The 19,211-nt window shown below is 46.4% G+C and overlaps 1 protein-coding gene and 1 long non-coding RNA gene across 8 annotated transcripts in view; one reads left to right on the top strand and one right to left on the bottom strand.

Annotated features, from left to right (window-relative positions):
• Window positions 1-9,671: 9,671 nt before the first annotated feature.
• Window positions 9,672-18,248, bottom strand: LOC140913309 (uncharacterized). 4 transcript variants are annotated; one of them, XR_012159533.1, is made up of 6 exons: window positions 17,760-18,248; window positions 17,273-17,448; window positions 16,470-16,529; window positions 15,224-15,326; window positions 14,516-14,633; window positions 9,672-11,586 (listed from the first exon to the last, which is right to left on the bottom strand). It is a non-coding gene; the product is annotated as an uncharacterized lncRNA (long non-coding RNA). The 4 variants fall into 4 exon arrangements; XR_012159531.1 differs by lacking the exon at window positions 14,516-14,633 and having other exon boundaries at window positions 17,760-18,243; XR_012159532.1 differs by lacking the exon at window positions 14,516-14,633 and having other exon boundaries at window positions 18,016-18,243.
• A 240-nt stretch (window positions 18,249-18,488) lies between these two features.
• The window catches only part of CCDC88C (coiled-coil domain containing 88C), a 126,004-nt gene continuing 125,281 nt past the window's right edge, over window positions 18,489-19,211 (top strand). For all 4 annotated transcript variants that reach the window (XM_073349437.1, XM_073349436.1, XM_073349434.1 and 1 more), the window contains exon 1: window positions 18,489-19,124. In XM_073349437.1, coding sequence (XP_073205538.1) covers window positions 19,065-19,124 — 60 coding nt within the window. In that variant the 5' untranslated portion in view covers window positions 18,489-19,064. The remainder of the gene's footprint in view (window positions 19,125-19,211) is intronic.

Raw genomic sequence — 19,211 nt, 5'->3', positions numbered from 1 at the left:
GGATATTAGCAGGGGTGCTACATGGTCATTGGTTACTGCTGCATCCAGAACAGATGAAAATTTTGGGGAATTAGTCCTGCAATATTTGTTTAAATAGACTCTGAGCCAGACACTCCTGGGTATAGCTAGTGAGTCATCCATGTGGACTACACAGCTGCATCTACTCGAAGAAGAAATGGTTACTTACTGTAATGGTTCTTCAAGATGCAGACGTGTATTCTACGACCCTCCCTCTTCATTGAAGTCTAGTCTTCAGGCATTCAGTGTGAAGGGACTGAGGGGGGGCCAGGGCGGCGCCACCTAATAGCTCCTCCCTTAGCTATATGGCCATGAGGCACGAGCACCACACCTCGCAGGGTACTGCGAGGCAAAATTCTCTAGCTCCGGTGTGCTGCCCACGCGTGCACGTAAGTGGAATACACACTTGCATCTACTCAAAGAAGAAGCAGTTACAGTAAGTAACCATTTCTGCTATTCCACTCCACATATTTGCATGGTTCATACATGCCTCATGCCAAGCTGCAGGTGTGGCACTGGATGTAGGAGAGACATGTACATAGGGGGAGCAGCAGTCTAAGACAGTGGTTTTCAAACTTTTTTTCTGGCAACCCAGTTGAAGAAAATTGATGCCTGTGACCCAACGGAGCTGGGGATGAGGGGTTTGGGGTGTGGGAGGGGCTCAGGGCTGGGGCAGAGGGTTGGAGTACAGGGGTGAGGGCTGTGGGGTGGGGCTGGGAATGAGGGGTTCAGGGGTGGGAGGGGGCTCTGGGCTGGGGCAGGGGATTGGGTTGCAGGAGGGGGTCAGAGCTGGGTGTGCAGGCTATGGGGTGGGGCCGGGGATGAGGGGTTTGGAGTGCAGGAGGGGGCTCAGGGCTGGGGCAGAAGGGGTTGGGATGCAGAAGGGGCTCTGAGGCGGGGCTGAGGATGAGGGGTTTGGCATGCAGGAAGGGGCTCATGGCAGTGGATTGGAGTGTGGGGTTGGGGCGCGGGCTTACCTCGGGCAGCTCCCAGTCAGTGGCGCAGCGGGCTTCCTAAGGCAGTCTTCCTGTCGGTCTGGGCACCTTGGACTGCGCTGCACCCTGGAAGCAGCCAGCAGCAGGTCCGGCTCCTAGGCAGACGCCCGCAGCTCCCACCTGCAGCCACCGCCTCCCACAGCTCCCATTGGCCAGAAACCGGCCAGTGGGAGTACGGAGCCAGTGCTTGGGGCGGGGGCAGCACGTGGAGCCCTGTGGCCCCCTGCGGCCCCCTGCCTAGGAGCCGGACCTGCTGCTGGCCACTTGTGGGGCCCAACGTGGTGTCAGAACAGGTAAAAACTAGCCTGTATTAGCTGGGCAGCACCGCTGACAGGACTTTTAATGGCCACCAGTCGGTGGTGATGACCAGAGCCACCGCAACCCAGTGCCTTACATTCCGTGACCCAGTACTGGGTCGTGACCTGCAGATTGAAAACCACTGGTGTAAGGCACTGCTGAACATCAGTAGTTAGTCTCCTTTACTCTGTGCTGGGAGATGTGTGCAAAAACACTTCGGCATGGGAACAAGCTGGCAAAATATTGGGGTGGAGGGGAACTGGCTTTTTGAAAAGCAGTATAAAACAGAATGCTGATGAAACTAAAACTGGCAGAGGGATAATTATGCATCATGGTTGTGGCTTTATTTCTGAAACTTGACTGTTGCAACTTAGATGCATCAGAGAGCATTAGCAGCAAAGAAACCTATAACAGTATAGTTTGTTTATTTGTATTACATAGGAGCTCTAGCCATGAACCAGGACACCATTAAACTAGGTGCTCTAAAAACACAGAACAAAAAGACTCTTCGGACCCAAACAGCTTACAATCTTGTCATCAGTTCTTGAATGATTTAGTTAAGTTTAAAATTAACAGTTAATACAATCCACAAGCTAACAAAATTGTCTGAATTGTAGAGTAATAAATGTTTTTAAAACTGTCCATTTTATGTGGCGCTAGAAGACCATTTAAGTGCAAATGGATATTTCTGTCATTTCGTGTGTACCTTACACTTCTTTTTAACTAACAATTCTGGCCCAGTTAGACATGCGTATCTAAAGGGGCCATAGCATGTTATATAACCAGGTTTGGAATGGAAAAGTGATCTTGCTTAGTGGTTCTCATACCATTTTCATTCCACTTTTCATGGAAAACTTTAAAATGAAACATTTTCAGAACAAAGAAATTGTGAGGGGATATGGGTCCATAAGATCTCTCATAGAAAGTGGGCCACAGGATGAAGATGATTTATAGATTTCATGGCCAAAGAGACCATCGCAATCATCTAGTTAGACCTCCTGTATAACAAACATCATGCCTAGAATGTCCCCAAAATAATTCCTAGAGCATATCTTTTAGAAAAACATCCAATCTTGATTTTAAAATGGTTAGTAATGGAGACTCCACTACGACCCTTGGTAAATTATTCCAATGGTTAATTATTCATAGTTAAAATTTTACACCTTATTTCTGGTCTGAATTTGTCTAACTTCACTTTCCAGCTGTTGGATTGTGTTATACCTTTCTCTTCTAGATTGAAGAGCACACTATTAAATATTTGTTGATGATGAAGAAAACTGTTCTGCTCCACATTTCTATCTAGTCTAAACTAGGGACAAAGCTATGATCTTTGTTGTAGCTCCCTACTGACCATGGCAGTTTTGGGTGACAAACTTGTTACAGATGTCTATTCAGTTTCTGAATCAGCTCCCAGACTGCCTGGACCTGATTTTCACATCACCACAGCTAAATGCTCCATCCAGACCCAAAGTCAAGTCACTGCATCTGATGACAAGGCTGTTGTTGGCTTCCCTAGAAGTCCAAGAAATCCAGGCAGGAAAATATCTGTCAGTAAAATATCTTCTTCTTGGTATGGGCAGTCCAACATAGTCTGGACTCTGATACCAAAGAATGTTGACTACTTATTGCATTTGAAGCAGTGGGGTGAAAATCAGGGAATAAACCCCTTCCCCTCCTCCCCAACCCCAGAGGGAGTGTTTGCTGGGAGTTTTTCCCCTAAATGGTCCCTCAGTGCTCTGCAGGCTCACTGCCTGTACCTCAGCCTGCAGCATGTCTGGGCTCAGCAGATACCCCTGTTCCTCCTGTGCAGCCCTGTCTACGGCTGCAGCTAATGGGAATTGTGCCTACCTGGCACTCTGCCAGGGAAAAGGGCTCTGTCAGGCAGCTGTGGAATGGGAACTGTGCATTTTGAGCATCAGCCATAAACCCTGCTCTGCCAGGGAAAGGGGCTCGGAGTCTGAAAGGTGGGAAAAAGTCTCTCCCCATCCCTCCCCACTCCACAGGCTGGTTCCACATTTAAGCCTTAGGAGACTTTCAGGCAGACTGTGACCATTAAGAGGATATGAGCGTCAAGCTGTCCTGCAGTGGCTCAAGAGTGTGGGTACCAACCTCAAGGCAGACTCTTACGAAACAGGGCACAAGCCTCAAATTGGTTGAGTTCTATGCTTAGATTTCACCAACTAGTTATCAAGTGTTCACTCCTCAGGCACTGTAACAGCCTTAACATGGAGTCATAGACAGTCCCCTTGGTTACTCAGATCTGTCTTGCCCTCAGGTAAGCTTACCTTTGGGATAGCTGGTCTCTTACACCAAACATCACAGCAATAGTCAGATTACTGCCAGTCCCAAAGGCCCAGTCATTTACTCCAGGTCAGTTGCACTATAGATCTCACCCTGAAAACAACCCTTGTAGTCAATCCTGTAATGAACTGTGTAAACATTTATTATGTCGGCAAAGGAAATGAGTATTATTTACAAGATGAAAGTAGGCAACCATACAAACATGCAAATGAGTTCCAATCTTAACTTTCAAGAAGAAGTAGTAGCAAATTCTATAACAAGCTAGCTCTATATGTCCTTCAGAGCTAACCCAGGCTAAACACGGGAGATCTCTTGCTTATGCGTAGAAAACCTTGCCCTTGAGAGTCCAAGCAGCACTGAGATACAGTTCCTCTTTGTTAGGGCTTTATATTAATTCCCCTCCTCCCACTCCATCTGTTTTGAGTTGCAAACTTAGCTGATGGGAGGAATTCACTTGCACATCTCATCACGGGAGAGGGAGTGGGAGGGAAGAGAGAGAGCAATCAACAAAGTCCTATTCTCTGATCCACAAATTTTGTCTGGTGTCAATGGGCTTTTTTTGTCATGCAGGTCATAACATCATCTGTTGGAGACTAGTATTTCACATTAGTTGCTGCTTTTCTTCTGTCTGGTGATTTACATAGTTACAGAGACATACAATGCAAATGCTCAAATATTACCTTACAATATGGGATACAGATGTTATAAGTGAGATGCAGGTAGCAACTTACAAACATTTTTATAATTGTAATACCTATTTTAATATTAACACTATGGGCATGTCTGCACTACACAGTTTTGTTGACAAAAGTCAGGTTTCATTGACAAAACAGTTGAAGTGTACACACAACAGAGCTCCTGCTGATTTAACTCTCCTGCTATGCCAACATAACAAAACCACCTCAATGAGCGGCATGGAGGCTTTTGCGAAAAAGTTAGAGTGACTCAGTACAAGTGTAGACACTGTGCTTGCTTATGTCGCCCTAAGTGGCCTCAAGGAGGTGTTCCACAATGCCCATCATGACCACTATGGTAAGCCGTTTCTTCTCTGCTGCCCTGCCACCAAGTACACAGGCATCCACCCCTCCCCCTTTAACGCCTCAGAATTGCAAAAATTCCTATTTCCTGTTTGCTTGGGGTGGACAGCTCACATTGCATCTTCCCAGCTAATTATGCTGGCTTTCTGCAACAAATAGGCTCCTGTGTGGAATACAGCAGAGTTGCTGGATCTGTTGGCTCTGTGGGGAGAGGAGGCTGTGCAGTCACAGCTCTGAGCCATAGGATAGTTCAGATGGCTAAGAAGGGCACAGAAGGGACACACAACAGTACCGTGCCAAGATCAAGGAGCTGAGGCAGGTGAACCAGAAGGCAAGGGAGGCCAACTGTCACTGGTGTAGCGCAGAAAACATGCAGCTTCTACAAGGAGTAGAAGCTGGTATACCTCTGCTGCCAGAGCCCTGTGGATACTTCGGGGTGGGACTGGAGGCAGCGCCCAGGAAGTCAAGCCCAAGGGCGAAGTGCTGGACAAGGAGGTCGAGTTGGAGAAGGATGTGGGACAGGCACCAGGCTTGTCTGGTGGCGTGGTGAGCCAGGACCTCTTTTGTATCTGGAGGGGTCTGGCCAGTCCCAGCAGTCTGGCTCTAGTGTGTCTGAAGCAAGAGAGTGGAGCTCTGGTAAGTACTCTTTTCTTTTTCTGATAGTGCAGTTACATAAGGTAGAGGCATCCTTTATTTTGTTACATGGTGCACGTGAGAGAAGGGATCAAAATTAACAACACTAGGTACTGTTTGCATCTGCTTCGCATTCCCCTGTGCGGCTACGCGGGGGCTACAGAAAAGTTTGTTAATGCACACTGAGATCTCCCAGGAATCCTCCATAGAGAGCAGTAGGAAACTTTCCTGCAGATACTGTGCAACTCTCTGCCAAAGCTTCCTTGGCAGAGCTGCTTTGTTTCTTCCCCTATTACAGGAAACTTTGTTGTGCTGATCAGCAGCTACTGGAGGCACCAAAGCAGCACACAGGTGAGCAGAATCCAGACCTGGTCTGAAACCTCACACATGCAAGAGATGCACCCTTTTATCTTCGGTTACCCGCAGTAGTGCGATTTCAGCTTCGATCGCTTCCACCTGTGAAAAAAGGTGCCAGTATTAGTATCCCCACGTGCCTATACTGATCCCCTTCTGGAAACCCAGACCCTTTGTCCTATCTTCCACAACCACCCCCCGGGCCGAACTCACCATGTTTAGTGCTCTGGCCATGCTGCATGTTTGCCAAGGGAAAGTGAGAAAGAGGTGTATGTAACTGTAACCCTTCTGCCCATCAGAGTTGGCAGCAACAAGGGCCGGGTTCAATATCTAGGGGATCCATTCCAACAACACAATGCAAACCGGCTCGAGCCCCCACCCAGTGACCTGGGACAAATATATACCACCCCCGCTGGGCGCCTCCAAGAGGCAATACTTCCCCTCTCGCAAGCACAGAGTCTGAGTGTAGCAAAAAGCCTTTTAATAACAGAGAGAAACAATGTGGCATTATGTTGGGGAAACACCACCAACAGGATTCATAACACAACCCATGAGCAAAAAACCCACCCCAAGCAAATTGGGGCATGCCCCTTTCCCTTTGGTTCTTGAGTCCAGCAACCCCAAATCACCCAAAGTCCCAAAAGTCCAATGACCCAAAAGTCTCTGTTCGTGGTCAGGGCAGCCCCAGAGTTCGAAAGTTTATCTGCGGAGCTTTACCTCCCAACCTGGGTGGAGATGGGACGGGGGTAAGAGGCACCTTACGTGATCTGAAGCTGGCCGCCCCACAGCTCCATAGGCCTTCGGCCCACAAGCAGCTCCCACCGTCCTACAAACTGCTCCACCAGCCTGTCCACAAGGCACTCCAGCCCTCCCGCAAACTGGTCCACAATATATTGTCAGGCTCCCCCACTACTTAACACAATGCTCAGTGATTTCAGCTCTTAGTCAGTTCAGCCCTTTGGTGAATTCAGCTTGTAGCAGGGGAGCCTCAGTGCTGGTGCACCATTAGCCCAAAGTGAGCTCAGCAGCCTGTAACTAGACTCCTAATGGAATCAAAATTAGACCTGATATTCCACAGTGGAGAGAGGAGGAAGTGCAATTAGCATGTAAGGCCCTCATCAAGGGGCCCATGCCACCAAGTATTAATACTTGTCCCCAGCCTCTCTCAATTCACAGAGTTTTAAAACCCATGACCCTTGCCTAGCGAGTGCTATTTAGTTGATGGTGAGTCCCTCCATCATAACAAAAGGCCAAGTACAGTTCCAAGCACAGTTCCCATAATCAGGATAATAACAATTTATTCTTCCTGCCCCAATAACAGAGACACTGGGGATCCCACAGCAGCCAAAGTGACCATTTGGGCAGCTATGGCCTCATTCTAGGCAGGGTGAGTGTGCCTATGCAAATGAGATCAGCCCCTGAAGTTCTTTTCCACAACTTGCCACACTTCACCACCAGATGTCAGGGTGGAGCTCATCCTGACACTGCTTACATAACTTTTATGATTCAAGACTGTGAGTACACCCACAATACTGACTCTGTGTATTGTTTCTTTTGCTTCTGGATGTGCCCTGGAGGGCCAGCTCCTACACACAGATGGATGGCCTCCATCAGATAAGGAGGCCAACAAGGAGTAAAGAGGACATGTTTCACTAAGTGCTGCAATCATCAGATCTATCAGTCCACTGTAAACTGGAGCCCCACAGCCTGGGGCTGACAGTTGGAGCCCTGCTGCCCGGGCTCTCCTCCTCCCCAGTCCCCAACAGGGAGGGAGCCTGGGTTCAGGCTTTTTCCCACCCTGGTCAATCCCCTCACCAGGAGGTAGTGTCAGGGCTCCAGCTGTCAGCTTTGGGCAGCAACAGGCGATGTAAGTGTCTACCTAACTACATTGACTTAAGTGCTTTGCCTTTCATGGAGGTGAAGTTATTAACTCGGTACAGTGGGCAACTTACGTCAGCAGGACTGACATTTTAGTGTAGAAGCTAATAGCATAAGCTGCCTTGTGTTGACCTAACTCTGTAATGTAGACCAGGTCTCAGAAGAACCAGACTGGTTCTTTGTCAAATATTTGTCAATGTTTAATTGAGGCCTGGGGACCTTGGCATAAACTGGCACCTGGTTTGCCAGGGTCACAATGAGGATTCCACTCTGCACGAAACTGCACCTTCATGGGATTATGGTAAGTGAGAAATCCCTTCCCATGTTCTTAGTGATCCTGATTTACTGAGCAGAGCCCAGAGTGCTATTCGGTCACTCCTACAGTATATATTTGCATGCTAGCCAACCTGGGGAAGCAGACAGGCAGCCTTTCAGAGTTCTGGGGACACCTAGCAAACTACTCCCACCCATAGGCACTGACGCCGTGGGTGCTCTGGGACTGGAGTACCCACAGGGAGCTCCCTGTCTCACCCCCACATCCCAGCTCACCTCCGTCTCCACTCTGCCTCCTTCCCTGGGTGCACCGCATGCCCGCTTTTTCCCCCTGGCTCCCAGCACTTCCACCGCAAACCAGCTGATTTGCGCAGCAAGCTCTGGGGAGGAGGGGGAACGCAGTGGGCTCGGGGAAGAGGCGGGGCCGGAGCAGGGATTTGGGGAATGGGTCCAATAGGGGCAGGGAGGGGGCAGAGTTGGGGCGGGGCAGGGGTGAGGAAAGGGTGGAGTTGGGGCAGGGCCAGGGGCTGGGGGGCACAAGCACCCACCGGTGTTGGAGAAAGTTGGTGCCTATGCTCCCACCACTGAGGTATGTATATCAGTCCTCCTCATCATTTGGGTGAGCCCCATGCCAAGATGAATAGCCTTCTACCTTCCCCCTGTAAACAGCCAGGGGAAGGACCATACATACATGCACACAACCAAAGCCCGCCCACCCATAAAAAAAACACAAACCCGCAGGACTTTTCCAGACCAGGAAGCCAAGGCCTTGCAAGATCTCTAACAAGGTATCTTCCTATTGGGCCACTCAATAATGGAGTACACCAAAGCCCCAGGATGCCTGTAGCTTATCAGGTGTACTTGTAGGCAAGCATAGTAGGTACTATCGCAGGTGTATCCCAGTAACCACTCGGCTTGTCTACACCATTGTTACAGCTGTAGCGCTCCAGCGAAGACACTACCTATGCCAACAGGAGGGATTCTCTCGTTGGTGTAGGTAATACACTCCCCAAGAGGTGCAGGCTGTGTCAAAGGGAGAATTCTCCCATCGACCTAGTGCTGGCTACACGGGCTTAGGTCAGCTTAAAACCACGCTGCTCAGGGGCTGTGGATTTTTCACATCCCTGAACAACATAGTTATACTAACCTAACTTCCTAGTGTAAACCAGACCTTAGACACATGGTTAAGGGAAAGGGTATTTTACTAGGGCTGGGAGGAAAGGGAAAGGGTGCAAATACCCTACATACAGAGGCTTAAACAGTTACCAATAGTGGTAAAACTTTGAGTTCCTGGGTCAGTCCAGTTGAGAACTGGGAGTCTTCAGGCCTACTGGCTGGGGTGTCTTTCCAGTCCAGGCTCTAGTCAAGCAGATAGGAGCTAGTGGGTTTTCAGGCCAGTCTCAGTTAGTGTCTCTCAGTGGGACCCCTCTGCACTGGCTTCCTGCTGCTCTCCCATAAGACCCACACAGACCTGCACCCACCTGTAATGTGCAGCAGTCTCAACTTGTTGCACACACAACCTTGCCTCTGGTTCCTGGGGAACCCTTTCTGCACCCAGTTTCTATGAACCTCTTCATTTGCCAGGCAGCCTCTGCATCCAGCTTCTCGATGGCTCCTGGTTAGCCACTACTCCCAAGCAGAGCTCAGTCACTTCCCACCTCAGACCTTTCCCCTTACCTCCTTACAGCAGATCCAAAAGAGCACTTCTGCTCTTTAAATTTAAATTAATGTGTTATATAAAAACAAATAAATGTCATAAGTCTTGGGAGCCTAAGGTTGGTGCAGCAGTACCTCCATCATTGACAGTCACACCTTCAGAAGGGGACTTCCTTTCAAAATACCCTAATAGGCCATAAGAGTGAGGACACAAACAAAGATTCAAAGATTCAAAGATTCATTACAGCAATTCAGAGCAAAGATTTTTCATATGTAAGGTAAGTCTGTTTAGCCATGGAACCCATGATGCACCTGCAGAAAAAACCAGATGCGCTGAAGCAGTGACTCCTTCATCGACGCCTAGAACACTTTTCCAGGCTGTTAAATGTATCAGAAGAGAAGTGTAGCTCAGAACTGATTCACCATTAGCCACATGGATACCTTTTGGTATCCAGAGAGAACACAACTAGGAAATGAGTCATTGATCTGATCAGATTTACATGTCTGGTGCATGGGGAAACAGAAAGCTCTTTTCAGGCACTGACTTCTAGATGCTATTGTAATCATAAGAATTGCAAAGTACAGGTAATCTCAGCTATATTACAGTTTCTCCAGAATGCCTGATGGGAATCTTACAACCCAGCCCCATTAGAAATGTGGTTACCAGTCCTATCACATCAGACTCTTCATTAGAATATCATCAGACGCCAAGATTAATTAGCAAGACAGGTTAGACAAGCCTGTGGCTGACCTTTCTAGTTGCCATTATCTCTGAAAGGCAGGTGTTAGAATCAGATCACCTGTTTTTACAAGACCCATATTATTATTGTCATGAGGAAAAGGTCATTCTTACCTTGAACAGAAAAGTTTCTGTAGCTATAAGTTCCTTTCTCGTAATTCCTGGGAAACAGTTCTCCCATCATTTGGTCTAACCCTTAGCTCTCCTTTGGCAAGTTGTGTCATAAATAGGCATTCCTAATGTTATAAAGATATAGCTCAAGTATGTGGCATTCACACACCAGTAGCACCCTGCTCATCTTATTCTACCCAAAATGCCAAAGCCTTAGGGTCTCAGAGTTGCTACAGGCAAGATATAAAAGTCCTGTATCCGCTGGCATGTTGAGCATCTAGGAAGCTATACACAGAAGCCCCCTACTGGCACTGAGGAAAAGTAGGTTTCCATTTCTCTGCAGAGGCCTCCTTCAGTAGAAAGGTGCTACTGGGTTGGTTCCCACAATTCCTTGCCTTATATGGGGGGAACTTTCATTACTGCCTATTATTCTATTATACCACTTAAAACTCTGCTTATCATTTCATCCACTACTGCTATGTTTTCTCTGCTTCCCATTAGTGACAACTGAGGAGAGACACTGTGCAAATATTACAATGTAATATTTCTTATCTGATAATTTTCTGTTGCACAGCTTTTCTCCTAATTCAACCCATCCTGATAGTCTGGTAAATGATTAGAACACAAATTGAAATTTTTACCTAAAAGAAAACAATTACATGCGTAAGGTTCAAGGTTAATTGATACATTATATCAAGTTGTCTTAATGCTAACAATCAGTTGCTAGAGTATTTCTACAGCTGTGGAAGAAATTTGGTGGTGGCCTAAACTGCAGGGTGGAGCTTAGTCCTGGAGCCTCCAGCAACAACATTAGGTTGCTTCCGAAATTCACGGGGGTGCATTAACCCATCAGTGGTGAATGAAGAGAGAGCCTTCTAACAGAAAATTATCAGGTAAGAAATTTCTCAGTACTGGACCCTAAGGCCAACCCCCTTCTGTCTCTCACATACGCAGTGCTGCTATGGATTTAGCTTCTCAGTGGTGGACAGGATGTTAAAACTCTTCTGTTAGATCTTCCTGCAGAGTAGAACTGTGGTGATTCTGCAACATTTAGGACCTTCTGTGCCTATGGTTAAGAGGGGAACCAGCTTTGTCCCTTACAGAATGTACTCTAAGGAACAATCTGGCAATGGCATGAAGTCATTTGAATAGTCTAACAAGTCTTTTCCATATCAATTTATTTTTATGCTTCCATTCAAAGGAGACTAAACTGAAACATAACACCCTCAGTGTTGTCTGAATCTTGTCCCAAAATTCTTCAGATGTCTTCCGGTAGAATCTGTCTGAGACTGCTCTACAATGGAAAGGAAAATGCTAGGTCAGAAAGCTCATAGAAGGGTGTGCTAACTGGCTGCAGGGAGCCAGTCCGTGCCTGAACTTCCATAAACAATTCTGCTAATGCACCTCCTCCCGATCCAACAACCCTCCATACTGTACTATTCCTGGCCATCCTGAATGGAAAATGTCAGTTGTTAGGTAAATTGGTAAACCAGAAAAGCACCCACTAGGTCAGAATTTCCCCAGCTAGTTGCACAGAACTGGTTTCTCCTTATTTCTAGTTGTTAAATTATGTTAAACATGACTAAACATACATTGAATACTTCCTAAGTGTCACTCTTCCATGTAAGCAATTGCTGCCACTGCTCCAGGAGATATTCTGTGATTATAAGTGAGCAGGAGGGCGGTTCATGAAGTTGTGAATTGGAGAATGTGTATCTACCAATGAAAATATGATTCATGTGATGAAAGTTTGAAAACCCCTGAGCTAGACAGCAATAAATGGAGAACAAACATTTCATTTGTGCCCAAAACCAGATTTAAAATTAGATTTCCAAAACCAAGGAACAGTAATCCCCTAGATTTTGGGGGGGAACCGTAGTTGGCCAATGTTTAATTGTCTTATAGGGCTGAGCCAGCAGACTTGCTGTGGAAAGAGATGTTTCAAGCTTGTAAAAAGATTAAAAGACTGTAATAAAAAATTGCTGTGGACACTGGACAGCAAGATATGGGGAATCTCCTGTCAATGCTGCACTATCAGCTCTTTTCACACTGGTTTATTTATAATAAATGTTCTTCATTGCTAAGAATCTTGGTTGTGAACAGCAGAGTCATATTTAAAAGCAAGTTTCTTAATGACACTCCTAGGCAGACAGAAATAGAAACCCTACTTTAATTACCATCAATTTAGCTGTCCTGTATTGTAATCTTGTACATTCTGCTATTCCCATCACTCAGGGCCTTACACTTCAGACAACACATGAATGGTGTAGCTTTGTTGATGCTTATAGCTGTTGCCAGGGGACAGTCTGAGAGAGGTGAATCATGCTGCATACAGTCAGCATAAAGGAACATTTGAAAATGCTTGGACTTAGAAATTTTCTTCTTCTGTAGTTTGTGTTGGTCTGTCCCACAACTACCGTGTGATGGTGGTGGGTGCTTTAGAAATGTGTGCAGTAGTAATAAATAGAGGCAATAATTATGGCCTTTATTTTTAACGGCTTGTATTCTCTTAGCTGCTTAAAGACATTGTTCTGGTAGGTTTTGGTGCTCTGGTAACTAGGTTTTTTGTTTAGAGGCTGAAGTTCAGCATTTGTAATGGAGAGAAATGAGCTCTTTGCCAAATCTTGACAAAAAGATTTAGAAATGAATGTTACAAACTACTAGAAAAATCACATAATACAAATGTGCACAGTATTTTCCTTACTGATTGAAGCTGAGAGTGCTGTTATCCATACAAATACTCATGCTTAGACCTAGCTCTGATCACATTCAGATCAACATTTATTTCACTGCCTTTTTGACAGCAGCAGCACCAGACCCTGTCAGTGGTTTGGACAGGGACAAGCACTTAATTCTTGATAGGTGGGTAGGTGTTAGGAAGTCAGCTCTTGCTAGGGTGAGATAGGACAGAGGAAAGGGGGCTGATTATACTATGGTAAGAGAGACAACCAACAGGGAGTAAATATAGGAAAGCAGTATGTGTATGGGTGAGGGCTGGGTCAAAAACATGAGACAGAATCAGTAGTGGGGAGGAGAGAAGGGGGAAAAATCATATTGGACCAAGGACTCCAAAAGCAGGGGGAGCCTCTGTTTCCCAGACTACCTTTACGCACTGAGGATGGGATTTTCAAAAGCACTCAGCGTTGACCTAATTTTTGCTCCCATTGAAGTCAACAGGAATTTTATCCTTGACTTTAATAGGAGCAGAGTTAAGCCAAAACTGAGTGCTCTTAAGAACCCCACCCTGAAGATCATGGCTCTATTCCAGGATAGGAGGTAGAGGTTGGAAAGCAACAAATTTTCCAGGTCATGGGCCCAAAAAACTCATCCCAAATAACTCTCTCTATCCTTCATTTTTTAATTTTTGTATTTAGACTCTTTAGGCAGGCACCTTTCTTCTTAACTGGTTTTAAAACACCTCACTCACTTTTGGGTACTAGAGTAATATATTTTTTAAAGTGTGTGTGTGAGTGGCAAGAAACAGTGGAAGAAAAGAGAATGGAAGCTCATGATACCTTTTATTTTTGTATCACACTTTCAAAGTGCATCCATTTTTCAAAGCTTATATTATAATGATTTGTTTTTTATCTGAAATGTGCACTACTCACACGTTTTTATCTTGAATTCAGCATAGCTATTTGGTTATGACATTTTAATTTAAGGATGCTGTAGCTTTCTGCATCTACTAAAAAGCATGCTGTGCTTTCCTGTATCCACTAGATGGAACTCATCTCCTTACACAGAGAAGTGAAATCATGGGGTGAAATCCTGGCCCCATTGAACTCCCATTTATAGGAGTTTTGCTACTGATTTCACTAAGGCCAAGATTTCACCCAGAGCATCTGCTGCTGTGAGGGGCCAAGTACTGAATGCAATGGGAGCTGAGGTGCTCAGCACCTTTCAGGATCAGGCTTTTATTCCCTTGGGGCCATTAGATAAGCACACACTAATTTTATAATTTGTGATCTATAATGACCCTTTCTCCACAGCTCCTTTCAATTATCCCATATTCCTAATTTCCAAATTCTATCTTGTGAGAGACTGCTCTAGTTTAGGACTCTGTGAGAACAGAGAAAAGTGCACTCAAGTCATGACAGGTAAGGATATATTTACACTTACATAGCGCCTTTCAGATGAGGATCTCACACCACTTTACAAAACCGGGTAATTATCCCCATTTTATAGATGGGGAAGTTACTGCTTAAAGAGATTAAACAACTTGCCTCAAGGTCACATAGCCCATCAGTAGCAGAACTGAAAATAGAATCCAAGGTTCCAGACTCCTGGCCCTATGCTTTAGCCAGTTAGATCTTCCGGATCACTGTTCCCCTGCTCTAGCCCCTAGAGAACATTCACAAAGTGGTGGAGGGACAGACCAGTCAATAGTATGGACAGGGTACAAGAAGTTAAATTGTAACAGTCCACTCCTCTAAAACTTTTGTAGAAAAATTGTTAACCACTCTTCTGCATTTTTCTCCATTCTTTCTCAGGGTTAGGTTCATAGGTACCTGAGACACTGGGTATGTGGCCCACTGTTTTCTGAGTCTTTTGTTTATTGTTCAGACACCGCTGTTCACTTCTCTCAGGAAAGCTAGAGAAGCAGATATACAGGGATGTAGGCAAGTGACAATTCATATAGACCAAGTCTGCCAAGCACCCAAGAGTTTAGGGGTTGTGGTAATTTAGCAGGGGTTCAGATTTTACAAGTGTGTGTCTACTAACCAACCCCCCTAGATAGGAATAGTCCTGAATTGTGCAGACATCCTAATGCAGATCTGAACTCTGAGGCTTGAGCCCATTTTGATTTGCAATAAGATACTACACCTCTTACAGTGAGGAATAGTAGATAAACATTCTCCAGCTGGGCTGATTTAATAAAGTACACAAAGCACAGGTTGTTCAAACAGGAAGTGATTTTTCACTTAGTTTACCTTAGCCTTTAGCCTTTAAATGACAGATGAATGAGTATGATCAATCCCATGTTGTCTCAGCAACTCTCTCCAACTTGGAGAGAATGTTTTCTTTCCTCCTGTCCTATTAGAAAAATCTCTGTCACACACATGGGGCCTAATCTTTTTCCCACTGATGTCAAGGAGATTTTTGCCATTGACTTTTACAAGAAACAGGCTCCTAAAGATCAAGGATCCTACTTATCTGCCTATAATTATGAGACACTAAAACCCCACTTAAATGACATGAACAAGACACTACAATTAACACTGACTGCTATCATTTAGCAGTAGACTTTTTACAAACTCTGCAGCTATATTGTACAAACCAGCTGATGTTCCCCACCTTGTCCAAGGAAAATGTGCAGAAAAATAATTTAAATGGTATCTTTATTAAGGTATTCTGTCCTATGTGCTTGGCCCCTCTAAAATACCCAAAAATAAAAGCAGTCTCTGACCTAGAGAGCTTAGTGTCTAAACAATAAAAATATAGGTTGTACTAGGAAAGCCATGGGGGAGGCTGATTAAACAGGGTAAATAAAATACTACATATGTGAAAAACAAATGTAGCAAACTCCAGCTAGATGCTAGTATTTTGCATATAATGGTTTCATTTCAACTCTGAGAACAAATGAATGGGACAGATTTTATTGTAACTATCAAGATATGAATTAAACATATCAAAATGCCTACTAGCAATTTGTTAGGACTATCATGCAGCATGTTAAATTATCTGGAAAAGGAGTACTTGTGGCACCTTAGAGACTAACAAATTTATTCGAGCATAAGCTTTCTTGAGCTACAGCTCACTTCATCAGATGCAGATTTCAGAGTAGCAGCTGTATTAGTCTGTATCCACAAGAAGAAAAAGAGGACTTGTGGCACCATAGAGACTAATAAATTTGAGCATAAGCTTTAGTGAGCTACAGCATCCGATGAAGTGAGCTGTAGCTCACGAAAGCTTATGCTCAAATAAATTTGTTAGTCTCTAAGGTGCCACAAGTACTCCTTTTTCTTTTTTCTGGATTTTTTTTGAAAGTTCAAATAGGCTAAATTCTGTCTGAAAGAAAATAATTCCCACTTCCTTTTTGCAAGACTCTATTTTGACAATAGTAAATATTTGTAAATGTAAAAGAATACAGCTAGCAGAGTGTAACCATAATTAACCACCTAATTTTGTATTTATTTCAAAAATAGAGACATGCAGTAGATTATGCTTCTCACTTGCCTGACTGTTCATCAAAATTTCTCCTTTTCCCTCTTCTGTTTCTTGCTTTCTTCAGTATCTCTGCCATATAAAGTAATACATTTTAAAACACCACTGTGTTTCCTTTGTTCTAGCCCACTGAAACACATATCAGTAGCTTTCAGAGTCTTCATTTTGTTTCTTCAAAAGATAATTTATTTAATAATAATACATTTGCACTTATATTGCCTTCTAGCTAAAGCACTTTATAAATGTTAATTAACTGCACAATTCCTTTGTCAGTAAGTAGTAGCATCACCATTTAGGGCCCGATCCAAAGCCATTAGAGTCTTTTCACTGACTTCAGTGGGCTTTGGATCAACCTCTTACATACACAGAAACAAACGCAGGGAAACTAAGTAACTTTCCTAAGGTTACACAAAAAGTCTGCACCAGACTTTTGAAGCCAGAGCTCCAGAGTCCCATTCCAGTCTCTTAATCGCATTCCTCCCTTTCAACCTCTGTGACTACGATAGAAGACAGGTTCATGCAACAGTGTACACTAATTTTAGGGATCACACAGAGAAACCACCATTCCCCATGGAGTTTCTGCAGCCACCCTTTCCTCAGTTCATGTTTTTCTATTCCATTCATTGCACTTTGGGGGCAGAGAGGGCCCTACTTTTATTTTTGTAGTTTATTTTTTTTTCAAATAACTTTACCTGAGTGGATGAATAAGAGTTATGGTCATTTACAGGGGGACAAATAGAAGTGCTGATCTCTGATAATTAAGTTGTAGCTAATTTGGGTACGGCTGAAAACAACACAAGAAGTCCCCATCCCACCTGTTGTATTTAGCAGTGCTGCTTGGAGACCTGTCTTCAGAAATGACTAGTTTTGGAGGTCTGCCGAGATAGGATATTCAGAGTGTCTTTCAGCCGACGCTGTATGGATCAACATTGGGTGGCTCCAGCAACCTGCTGCTCTTCCTCTCCGAGCAGAAGTGGTGCAGATTTGGCAGCTGAGTTGATGAAAGAAGGGGAAGCGAGGTGCATGCAGCTATCAGAATTTAGAAGGAGAACACACACCAGACATGGCTCATATAAATCCCACAGCTTCCCCAGGGCCCTCCTTTGGTTAAGGGATGAGGGAAGGTCGGAGACAATAAGCAGAGCCCCCTGAAAACGAGAGAACGTGGAACTGAACGAAAGGGGGTCACTGCTGAAAGTGCTGCAGGCGAATCTAGTTTCCCGCTCCCCCTTGATTTCAAAATTAGCAGGGCTCCGAAGTTAAACGGAAGGATTTAGCTACTGTGTCTACCTGGACACTTACCCAACCGCCTTCCCTCGGGTTTGGGAAGCCGTGAGCATGAGGTCACGTTTAAACAGACGCAGGCTAGTAGTGGAGTCATGCTAGCAATGGCCATTAACATAGGCGAAAAATAATCCTGCGCGTCAAAGGAGGATTTTCTCTCTCCCACACACGCCGTACACCCCCACCCTCCGCCTTCCTGCGTTGTCTTTTAGCTTCGCACGTTTATAGATCCCCTCCGTTCAATATTCGGCCACTAAGAACCGCCTTTCACTACCGCTGTCTGGGCACCCCCTGGCCGGTACCCCTGCCTTCGGTGCGTCCACACCCTGCGTTGAGGGAGCGCCGCGGGTTAGTCGCCGAGGAACACACTAGGAGCCAGCTGCAGGCAGGTTCCCCCGCGGGCATCACCCCTCCCCAGGAGCAGCCCGGTGCGCTGGCTCTCCCCCGGCTGCGCAGACCAGCCAGGCCACCACACGCCTCCCCTCCGAGTCCCAGCTATCGCCCGCGCGGCAGCATGCACCGCCCCCCACCGCAGCCGTGACCAGCGCGCCCCCCTCCCCCTCCCCCTCCCCCTCCTTGCGCTCGCTCAGCTCCGAAGTAACAGCAGGCACCAAACTTAACAGCGGCAGCTCCCATTGGTCAGGTTCAGTCCATCCTCCAGCCTCCCATTTGCAGCCGGCGATGCCTGTCAAAGCTCCTCCTTACCGCCCCCTCCCACCGCCTGTCTAATTGCGGGAGCAGGGACTTTCCTAGTTGCTACAGGTAGTCGCCGAGCGACGGGCGCTGTATCGCCCGCTCTGCCATGAGGGGCTGCGAGTTGCATGGTCTCTCTCGAGCGCAGGGGAGATTCTGGGCCGTGCTCTGTTGTTGTTGTTGTTGTTATTATTAATGCACCCAACTTCCCCGCACGCCCCTGACAATGCTGCAGCGAGGCTCGTGAGTTTCCTTTGATTCCCCCCAGTGCACGCTTAAGAATCCGCCTCTGCCGCGCTGAGTAACCTGCCGCCGCGGAGTTTGTGCGGAGTGACTCTCCGGGGCTCCGCAGCCTGCCGGGGGAGTGACTAGCGAGCCCTTCCCGGGCGGAGGGACCGGCCTGCAGCCGGGGGGCTCCGATCCCTGGCGGGGCAGCGGACTCGCAGCCAGAGGCAGCGGCCCCGCGCACCGTGTGCCCTCCGGGGAAGGGGGGATGGACCGCGCATTGTTCCTCTGCTAAGCAACTCCTGCCCGGCGCTGGCGCCGCGGAACATGGGCTCCTCGCCTTTGTCTCCCGAGTGAGCGAGCCGGCCCTTCGCACGCTGCCTTTGTGAGCCGAGCCCCGGGAACATGGATGTGACCATTTCCGAGCTCATGGAGCTCTTCCTGCAGAGCCCCTTGGTGACCTGGGTAAGTGGAGCCTCATTGTTTCAGGGTCTGGGACGTGTTGTGTCCCGGGGAGGGGGCTGCCCGCTCCCCCCGCGCCTCAGGGAGCAC

This window comes from Lepidochelys kempii, chromosome 6 (assembly GCF_965140265.1).
Source record: "Lepidochelys kempii isolate rLepKem1 chromosome 6, rLepKem1.hap2, whole genome shotgun sequence".
Classification (NCBI taxonomy): Eukaryota; Metazoa; Chordata; order Testudines; family Cheloniidae; genus Lepidochelys; species Lepidochelys kempii.
This window is presented reverse-complemented; position numbering and strand designations above follow the sequence as displayed.